The sequence below is a fragment of the Diaphorina citri genome, unplaced genomic scaffold (genome assembly GCF_000475195.1).
Source record: "Diaphorina citri unplaced genomic scaffold, Diaci psyllid genome assembly version 1.1 scaffold585, whole genome shotgun sequence".
NCBI classification, from domain to species: domain Eukaryota; kingdom Metazoa; phylum Arthropoda; class Insecta; order Hemiptera; family Psyllidae; genus Diaphorina; species Diaphorina citri.
This window is the reverse complement of record NW_007378019.1, coordinates 23670-33977: the sequence shown is the minus strand read 5'-3', so window position 1 is coordinate 33977 and position 10308 is coordinate 23670. Positions and strand designations below refer to the sequence as shown.

At 30.1% G+C, this 10308-nt stretch overlaps 3 protein-coding genes and 1 pseudogene across 4 annotated transcripts in view; 1 reads left to right on the top strand and 3 right to left on the bottom strand.

The window, feature by feature from the left end:
* Nucleotides 1–166, bottom strand: part of LOC108252527 (cytochrome c oxidase subunit 1-like) — a 4263-nt gene extending 4097 nt beyond the window's left edge. Inside the window, 1 exon segment of the mRNA XM_017444530.1 lies at nucleotides 153–166. Coding sequence (XP_017300019.1) covers nucleotides 153–166 — 14 coding nt within the window.
* Nucleotides 167–1687: 1521 nt separating this feature from the next.
* LOC108252533 lies at nucleotides 1688–3339 on the bottom strand (annotated as a pseudogene). The gene has a single exon (XR_003391831.1). The product of XR_003391831.1 is annotated as a cytochrome b-like (transcript).
* A 121-nt stretch (nucleotides 3340–3460) lies between these two features.
* LOC113467914 (NADH-ubiquinone oxidoreductase chain 4-like) lies at nucleotides 3461–4962 on the top strand. The gene is given in 1 exon segment (XM_026824405.1): nucleotides 3461–4962. A coding segment is annotated over 1 exon segment (765 nt). The 5' UTR covers nucleotides 3461–4149; the 3' UTR covers nucleotides 4915–4962.
* A 910-nt stretch (nucleotides 4963–5872) lies between these two features.
* LOC103510333 (facilitated trehalose transporter Tret1-like) lies at nucleotides 5873–8924 on the bottom strand. Its single transcript, XM_026824402.1, has 2 exons — nucleotides 8784–8924; nucleotides 5873–8571 (listed from the first exon to the last, which is right to left on the bottom strand). Exons 1-2 carry the CDS (start codon nucleotides 8845–8847, stop codon nucleotides 7076–7078), a joined length of 1560 nt encoding a protein of 519 aa, XP_026680203.1. The 5' UTR covers nucleotides 8848–8924; the 3' UTR covers nucleotides 5873–7075.
* Between the last annotated feature and the right edge of the window lie 1384 nt (nucleotides 8925–10308).

Here is a 10308-nt window from a genome sequence, read left to right as displayed (position 1 = left end):
ATTTTTTTATTTTTCTTTAGGTCTGGGCGGCATGAGTGTAATTTGGGACTTTGTTCGAGACTGAGAGGAAGTCTTTTTAGGTTTTCCTCATGCTAATTCAAGACGTTCTTTTCTTTTGATCCTTCGTAATTTTTTTTATCCTTTATTTTTACATTTTTAGTACCATTATAACAACTTTGTGTTCTTAAAGAATTATAAGATCCGACTGAGTCTTTTTAGATTATTTGTGTCTTGATCTTTTTTCTTTGGAGTGAAGTTATACTTTAACTAACACGATTATGTGCCCTATGTGGGGTTTTAACTCATTCTTCTTAAACTTTTAGTGGGTCTTTGTATTGACATATGTGAGATTGAGAATCATGTGTTTTATCTATTGAGAGTTGAAGGTCGAAGATTCATTTATTTTAATATTCCATCTGGGTGAGTTCAAGATTTGATTGTGGTTCTCTTTAATTTCCTCATTTGGGTTATTTCCTATTAGTAATCTGAATTCTCCTTACTTTTTAAGAAATCATATATTGAATTAACGAGTGATTTTCCAACTTTTTAAGGGCTAATGTGGAGAAAATAATCCAAAGGAAATGCATTGACTTATTTTGAATTTTGAATGCAAGTTTCGTTACAATTTTTTCGATGTGATTAATTTCTTTTTTTTGAATATTTATCTTATACATTAATATAATTGTTTATAAATGATGGACATTAAAAATGTAATTTATTTAGGGATTTAAATTTGTGTAATTTAGGACAGTTTTATCTTTCAGATAAAATTAATTGAAATGATGTATTATATTTATTTTAATCAAATTGGAAAGCATGATTTGGTTTTATTAATATCTGTTTCTATCTTTGGTTGGACCGAGTGCGGCCACGACTGAGTTTAGTCATTTTTTAATTTCAGCTTGTCTGAATTGTGAATTGTGAGAGTGTAAGTGTTACATTTGAATTAAGTTGAGCTCCAGTTTTTGTACGAGGGTATTTTTACTAGAAAGTTTTCTATAACACGACAAGATTTAGTGGATCCATTTAAAATTAGATAAGAGATTTAAAAAGTCCCTGTAGGGCTTACGTAGAGTAGTTACTAATTTTGGTTTTTTTTCAATTAAAAACAAGTGGTTTGGTTTTATAAATGTTAAATTAAAATTTAAGTATCCAGAAGAGTCAGGGAAAATAATAATTCATAAAATTTGAATTAAGGTTTTAATTTAAAGGTATTGTATTTTTTCAATTATAAGTGCAAGTTAGGAAAGTATGGCTCGGGGGTTAATTTTCTTGATCTACTTAGATACGATGGAAACATGACAGTCATATGACGCCGATCAAATGTTAGTTCGGCTCACTTCGTCCTGGTATGGTTTTTATAAAAAAGAGGGTCGGAGTATCTAAGAATTTTATTTAGAAGAGTTATGCTGGTTCTTTTTTTTTTAGGTCCCTTACCTGAATATTTATTTTATTTTAAAGTAGGATTGGTGAGAGTTTCTATTATTGTTATTCGGGGAACTTTACCTCGTTATCGTTATGATAAACTTATAAATATGTGTTGAAAAATTTATTTGAGAGTAGTCTTGTTTTTGATATTGTTTTATTCTATTATTTCTCTATAGGGGTGTCGGTAGATTTAAGTTAAGCTTTAGAAAAAGTTTCTTGTTTTACTTTCAAGGTAAATATTTTGTATAAATTATAAAGCTATTTAAATAGATTGTCTCATATTTGTTGAGAAACGGGAAGTAAAATAAATACAAGAAAATAAGATAAAGTTAGTATTTGTCTAATTTTTACGTAGGGAATTTCAACAGGTTTTATTCCAATCCAAGTGAGTAAGATAAAAATATTAATTCATATTCAGAACAAGTGTTGAGTAATAGGGTAAAATTGGAAACCCTTATGGAAAGATGGGGGAAATAACATAAGTAATATTAAAATTAAAATTGATGAAATTAAAGCGATAACCCCACCTAGTTTATTCGGGATTGCTCGCAAAATTGAGTATGCAAATAAAAAGTATCATTCTGGTTGAATGTGAAGAGGAGTATTTAGAGGGTTGGCTGGGATAAAGTTATCTGGATCATTAAGTAAATAGGGATTATATAAAATAAGTATTAAAAATATGATTAAAAATATTGAATACCCTAATAAATCTTTGGTGATAAAATAAGGGTGAAAGGGGATTTTATCATTGTTTTTAGGTGTGCCTAATGGATTGGAAGATCCTGACTCATGCAGTAATATTAAATGGATTATAATTAATCTTGCTAGAATAAAAGGCAGGAGAAAATGAATTGTAAAAAATCGTGTAAGAGTAGGATTATCTACGGCGAATCCTCCTCATAGCCAGATAACTATTGTTTCTCCTAAGTAAGGGATAGCTGATAACAAATTTGTAATTACTGTTGCTCCTCAAAAAGATATTTGTCCTCACGGTAGAACATACCCTAGGAAAGCTGTGCCTATAGTTAAAAATAAAATAATAATTCCTCTTATTCAAGTTTTCTTGAGTTGTCTAGAGTTAAAGTAGATTCCTCGTCTAATATGAAGATAAATAAAAATAAAAAAAAACGATGCCCCATTTGAGTGAATAGAACGCAGTATTCACCCATTATTTACATCTCGACATGTATGAATTACTCTTTCAAAAGCAATAAGAATATTGGCTGAAAAGTGTATAGCTAAAAATAATCCTGATAGGATTTGAATTATTAACATAAGTCCTAAAAGAGAACCAAAATTTCACAGGATTGAAATATTTGAAGGTGTGGGTAAATTAATTAGAGAGTTGTAAATTGGATAAATTATTGTATCAGATTTAATTTTTGAGTTTATCATTAGTATTTTTTGCGCATTGGGCCTTTGGTCAGAGTTATTATATTAATAAAAATAATTAATGCTGTGAGTAAATAGATGAATATAAATATTGATATGTAAATATTTAAGGGTAAAAAGAGTTTAAAGAAATCAAAATTAATATTATCCAATAATTGAAAATTATCAGATATTGATAACTGAGTGGGAGTAATAAAAAAGACAGGTAGGGATAAAATTGTATAGATAACAGGAAGTTTTATATCTAAATTTTTAAATTGGACATTTGAGCTAATACTTGTTATGTATATAAAAAGAATTATTAGTCCTCCTACTATAATTAAAAAAATTGATATGGGAATTCATCTTGATATTGAGATAATTCGAGAGATAACGGATAAAATAAAAGTTTGAATAAGAATTAATAATCCTAAAGAAATTGGAGTAGAAATGAAAGATATAATTGTGGAAATATAAAATATAAAAAATAAAAGCAGTTTTAGTATGCCAGTAAGTAGTTTAAACAACAAAATATTAGTTTTGGAGACTAAAAATACAAAATGAGTTTTACTGATGCTAAAAACTATTATTTCTTTGATTTACAAGATCAATATTTTAATATAAACTATTTTAGCATTTGTTAGTATTTATTAGATGTTTATTTATATTTTATTTTGGGTTAAGTATGTTTTTTATATTTAAAAAGCATATTTTAATACTACTTTTAACTTTAGAATTTTTAGTTTTGATTATTTTATTAATATTAGTAAATTTTTTAATGAATTATATGTTTGATGACATAATTCTTATTTATTTTATTATTGTAATGGTTTGTGAAGCTGTAATAGGTTTAGTTTTACTTACATTGCTTGTTCGTAGTCATGGTAGAGACTATGCGAAGAGACTATTAATTTTTAGATGTTAGAAGTAGGTCTAGGATTTTTAGGACTTTTTGTGGTTATAAGTTGAGATTTAGTTGTTGGATCTCTTGTTTTTTTTATTTTATTTCTTTTATTGAATATAATAGAAAGAGGAGAAATAACAATTAAGTTAATTTTTGTATTACTGAGTTTATGATTAGTAATTATAATAGTTTTATCTGTAGAAAAATTTTCTAGGAGATTAGATTTATATCTAATTTTTATTTTTATACTGATTAGATTGTTTATTGTGTTTTATTCTGAAGCTTTAGTTAGATTTTATTTGGGATTTGAAATAAGTGTAATTCCTATTTTTTTAATTATTTTAGGATGAGGGTATCAACCTGATCGTGTTGAAGCTGGGGTTTATATAATTATTTACACGGTATTTTTTTCGCTTCCGTTGTTAATAGGAATTTATTATTTTAATATGGGACATGAGTTAAGGGGCATGCCCTTGGTTTTTATATTTTTATTAGCTTTTTTAGTAAAATTTCCTTTAGTGGGACTTCATTTATGGCTTCCTCGTGCACATGTAGAGGCACCAGTTTACGGTTCAATAATTTTAGCAGGAGTAATGTTAAAATTAGGAGGATACGGGATTATTAAATTAAGTTTTATTATAGGGGATTTTTTGTATAAGTATTCTTCAGGAATCTTAATTTTTAGTATTTTAGGTGGGTTAATTTTGACTGGTGTTTGTTTTGTTCAAACTGATATAAAAATACTAATTGCGTATTCTTCTATTGTTCATATGAGAGTTGTATTGAGAGGAATTTTAACAATAAAAATTAGAGGATTAATCGGTAGTGTATATTTAATGGTAGGACACGGGCTATGCTCCTCTGGACTTTTTTGTGTTTTAGGGTTAGTTTATAATCGTTCTTTAACTCGTAGTTTATATTTGAATAAGGGAATAATTAATATCATTCCTATCAGAAGACTTTGGTGATTTTTATTTTGTTCTTCAAATTTAGCTTTTCCTCCTTGTTTAAACTTGCCAGGTGAAATTTTTTTATTTATTTCTGTTTTAGGGTGAAATTGACATTTCTTTTTAGTTGTGGGGTTATTAGGTGTTTTAAGTTCTATGTACAGAATTTACTTGTTTTCTTTCTCTCAACAGGGAAAGATATCTTTTTATTTTTCTTTTAAATCTTTTAATTTATATGAATGCATATTATTGAGTTTACATTGAATTCCCTTGAATCTGTTTATTTTAGATTTAAGAATTATGACTTTTTAATTGAAATAGTTTAAGTAAAATATTGATTTGTGGGTTCAAAGATTATAATTATTTCAATTTTGCAAAAAAGAAAATTTCATTTTACATTTTTTCTCATAACTTTAGTTTATGTTTTTTTATTCTTCCTGGTTGTTTATAATTTTGGTTTAATAAAGTTAATTTTAATTGAAATAGAATTAATAATAATTAATAGAGTGAGATTTACTTATATTGTTTATGTAGATTGAATATCCTTGCTTTTTTCTGTTATTGTAATAATAATTTCTTCTTTAATTATTGTTTACTCAAAGATTTATATGGGCAAGGAGTGCTACCGGTTTTTTTGGCTAATATTTTTATTTATTGTATTTATATTAATTATGATTTTTAGTCCGAGCATTGTTGGAGTTTTACTAGGCTGAGACGGTTTGGGAATTATTTCTTATTGTTTAGTTATTTATTATCAGAATACTGATGCTTATAACTCTGGGTTTATTACTGCTGCTAGAAATCGATTGGGAGACAGAATATTAATTTTAGCTGTAGTTTGATCTAGAATAGGAGGAAATTTTATATTCTGGGAAATAAATTCAGGTTTTATATTTTTTATTTTAGCATGTATAACAAAAAGTGCTCAGTTTCCTTTTAGAGCATGGCTTCCTGCTGCCATAGCAGCTCCTACTCCTATTTCTTCTTTAGTTCATTCTTCAACTTTAGTGACTGCTGGAGTGTATATAATAATTCGATTCTTTAATACTTTAATATTAGGAAGATTAAACATGTTATTAATAATTATTTCAATAGTTACAATTTTTATTGCTGGGTTTGGAGCTTTGGAGGAGTATGATATAAAACGATTAATTGCTTTATCTACCCTAGGCCAATTGGGTTTTATATTGTTTATTTTATCTTTAGGACATTTTGATGTAGCTTTTTTTCATCTTCTTGTTCATGCTCTATTCAAAGCTTTACTGTTTATATGTGCTGGGTTTGTTATTCATAGAGGAATAGGAGTACAAGATTTACGTAAAATGGGTAGTTTAGGGAGAGATTTTGTTGTTGTGATTTGTTTTAATATTTCTGTGTTTAGCTTAATAGGTGTCCCCTTTACTTCAGGATTTTATTCTAAAGACTCTATTCTAGAATTAACAAGATGTAGATACGGAGGTGTAGGGTTGGGGGTATTTATTTTAATTATAGCTCTAATTACTGTTACTTATAGAATACGTTTAATTTTATACTTATCTTCCTACTCTGGGTGAATTTTATGAGTAGCTGGGTCAAAAAATTTATGTTTATCTATTTTAACCTTAGCTTTAATTAATATTTTTTTAGGAAGTGTAATAAGTTGAATACTCTGTGAATTAAATTTAATCAGATTGTCTTTTTTTGTGAAAATTACGCCTATTTTTATTGTTATTCTAGGTTGTATTTGAAAGGGAGATTTAATTTTAGGGGTTAAGTTAAAATTTTTATTAGCAACTTTATTTTTTCTATCTAGTTTAACTAAGAAGATAGGGCTAATTTCTCAAAAAGAACTAGTAAGAATAATATTATTAGATCAAGGTTGGTGTGAAGGGCTTATAAGTAATAGTAAAAATATTTCTTTAGTATTTTCTAAGTGGTTAAAATCTATAAGAAGACAAAATCCAGTTATCTTATTATTAGGAGTAACTATTATTATTATTTCTGTCGTGTTTTCAAGTAGTTTAAGAAGAACAAAATTTTGAAGAAATTTAAGTAGTACAAACTCTTGGAAGGTTATTCTTCTTTGCGGTGAAAGGGCAGTGTTTTAAGTAAACTACAAGAGGGGGGTGTCTAACAATAACTTGCTCCGAGATAGTTACCAGCTTTCTCTAAGACTCCTTGTAAAGGAATTTTTTTCAATTTAATTATTAACAATAATTTGTCTCTTTTTGACTTCTTTACAATTAATAAGGAGCGTGCTCTGAGACTAGGTCGAAACTAGCTGTATTAATTACTTCTTTATTATCAGATTAACAGTTAAGTTTTTTTTAAGTGCAAATTAAATGTTATAAAAACTTTAATCCTATTTTCAGTTTATTGATCCTTCTTTTCATTCTAGAGTTAATCCAATAATAAGTAATATAATAAGTCTTGTTGATGATAATATTCAATTTACTATAATAATTTTTTGTTTAATTAAAGGTGATGGAAAAATGAGGGTAATTTCAATATCGAAAATTAAAAATATAAGTGCAATGGAAAAAAAGTGTAAAGAGTATGAAATTCGTGGTTTAGATATAGGGTCAAATCCACATTCAAATGGAGATGTTTTTTCTCGTCTTAATTGTTTATGACTGTTCATAATTGACTCTTGTATTTCAGCTAACGTTTTCTGCTTAGTCTCCATGAGATAAAAGTAATTAAATACAACCGAACAAAAGTGCACAGAAGAATAAATGAAAAATATCACATGTTGTCCTAAGGACTTAGTAATCAAAATGTGGAACTTGGTTGTGATGAATGAACCGAACGCAAGTGCCACTGAGGCACAGGATGATGCTTGACATCGAACATTGATAGGAAACAACTCGCTGACCAGAATGTTGGGCAGACAACCAATCCCATAATATGAAGCTGCATACAGTAATGTGGTTATGTAGGGAATGTATTGGAAATTGGGCAGCTCTCCTTGATATAAATAGAAAAGTCCAGTAGAGAAAGTTAACAAACATCCAAGAGCTGCTGAGAAACAGCTCAGCGGCTTCCTTCCCAAAATATCCATCAATGGCGCTTGCAAGAAGTTGGATAGGAACATGATGATCATAAATACGAGGATACACTGATCTGGACCGAAGTAGGCATTGTCCAGCTTAGGTAGCAAAGTAGAGGAGTAAGTTATCATGGAGGTAATTCCTCCCAATCTTTGGAATAAAGAGGCTGCCATAACCAAAGTGAAAGCTCTACGGTTCGACTTATTGGTCAACAGTTCCAAATAACCCGTCTTACTTTTCAAATCTTCTTGTGTTTTGTCCATGATGCTATTCATTTCTTCCATGACATCCTTTTTGTTTCCTCTGTACCACTTCAATGATTTTTCGGTTTTCTTTAAATTGTTTTTGGCAGCGTGGAAATGAGGAGTTTCTGGTACAAACGAGAAGAGTATGAAAAATATCACAGGAAGTATACTAAGTGCTATATTCAGGCTGTTGTAAGATACATGATTTCCTATCAGTAGAATAGCAAGAGTTCCAACCATTTGAAATCCGGACGGAATAGATCCCAACGCTCCTCTGATATTGTGCTCCGATATTTCCCCAATGAAAATGGGCATTGCTGTATATGCCACACCTTTGGAGATACCAATAAATAACCGGGCAATATACAAACATTCGATTTTATTACTTACTACCAGGAACCATGTTGGTAAACATAGTAAAGCATTCAATAGTAATGTTGTTTTGCGGCCGATTTTTTCAACAAGAATTCCAGCAAATATGGGGCTGATGGCGTTCCCAAGATCCAGGAGAGATACCATCCAGGATAACTGATACTTGTTCAATCGGATCCCAATGTTTTCTAAGTCTGGGTTCTCGTCTGTTAATCTCTTGATCATCACTGAAGGCCATGCTATCCAGCAACCAGCTATCAGAAGACTTATAGAAGCTGTAATGAGAAAAGAACAAAGTAAAATAGCAAATAGTTAGGTAGCTACACTCTTAATAAAATAAATGAGAAATAAAAGGTACATAACAAATAAAGCAAGGTACTTAATAAAATCAATTGACATTTAGATTTAGAATTAACTTTCAAACGAAAAATCAGAGTGTATTTCTAATAAAAACCTTTTAAATCTAACTTGAAAGGCAAATTTTTACCTGTATTTGTAGCAATAATTTGATAAACATAGCTCCTCTTGAAGACGCCCATTTTGTCGACCATACGAACTTAGCACATAACCACTACTACCGAACTCTCCGACCTAGACTAAACCAAATGAGCTAGTTCTACAAATAAATGTAGTTCTACAAATAAATCACCAAGATTATTACGTTCCATTTAACAAACTCTGCCATACGGGGTCTCGAAAAAGATTTACATCTCGTCGTCCTCCTTTGATGTGTAACATATGGCTAACTTCTTGGCAAAAGAAATACCTAATACTTACGGGGCAGGATATGATATCGTATTCCAACTATTCCATAATGAATTAGTCAATAGGACCTTCAGATTTTGACTGAACGGAAAAATTCGCGTTTTGACCATCAAGTGTGCGGGGGACATCGAAGCCAAAAGTTAAATAGGCGAAGGGATGTGTTGGGCCCGGGCTACTTATTGCATATCACGTCTAAACCTGACAGGCGGACTTGATCAGCCCTACCTGATAGTGTGTGTGCTCATCAGGTATTAGATAGACTTGACAGGCTGACCTGATCAGGTGTACCAGTCTATCTGATTTTGAGTGGCTGGCCTCAGCCATCATGGTAGAAATTATTCGTCCCTACCCAGTAGACCTTTTCTCGTCATTTAATTGAACGTGTCTATGATTGATGATACGTTAGGATAGGATTATCATCACTCAGGTCAGTATAGTAAAATAACAGGGGCGGGGATAGACCGTTATAATACTATAGGTAGGGACTAATCTGAAATACCTACTTTGACCAAGTTGAGCCTTCTGATCCCTTGGTATGAAGTAGATAGTAAAGGTCTACATGATTCTGTTTAGATAGAAGAATCTTTCAGTTGTGAAAGAATCGAGTTAGGTCTGCCTACAATTTCTGTACATGCACTAAAATCTTTCTAGTTACTTCCCTGAAAGCGATAAGGAATTCAGGATGTCAGTATTTTGCATTTGCATGGCTGTTCCATGTTCGAAATACCTAGTTTATGTTTTGATTCTGTAACTGAGACTTGAGACCAATGGCGTGTGTATTTGTCCTTGTAGTGAATTCAAGTCTAGTAATGATATTTTTATGCGACATGAAAGAATGTTATCAATTTACATATATGTACTAGGAATTTTGTGGTACTAGGTTTACAGGTACAAGCTGATTTAGACCACTATCCTTCTAATGCGGAGCAGAAGGTAATACCTAACATACCTATAAATCGCTAGGAACAATGGAATGGAAACGAGACATGACCATAAAATATCACGTAAGTATATGAGGGATACCTTTCATACCCATACCTTTACAATATCAACTTATTAGTAAGTTCTGGGTACCAAGCTACCAAGAGTACCAACTGCTTTTCCGATCAATAGGTATTAGGCACTCTGATGATTCTGTATAAGAGAAAATATGATTCTGAAAATGTTTGTTTGTTTGTTTTTGAAATTGAAATTTATTATTCTTTTGTTTACTTAAAATAATTATGTATATAAAAATAAAATAATAT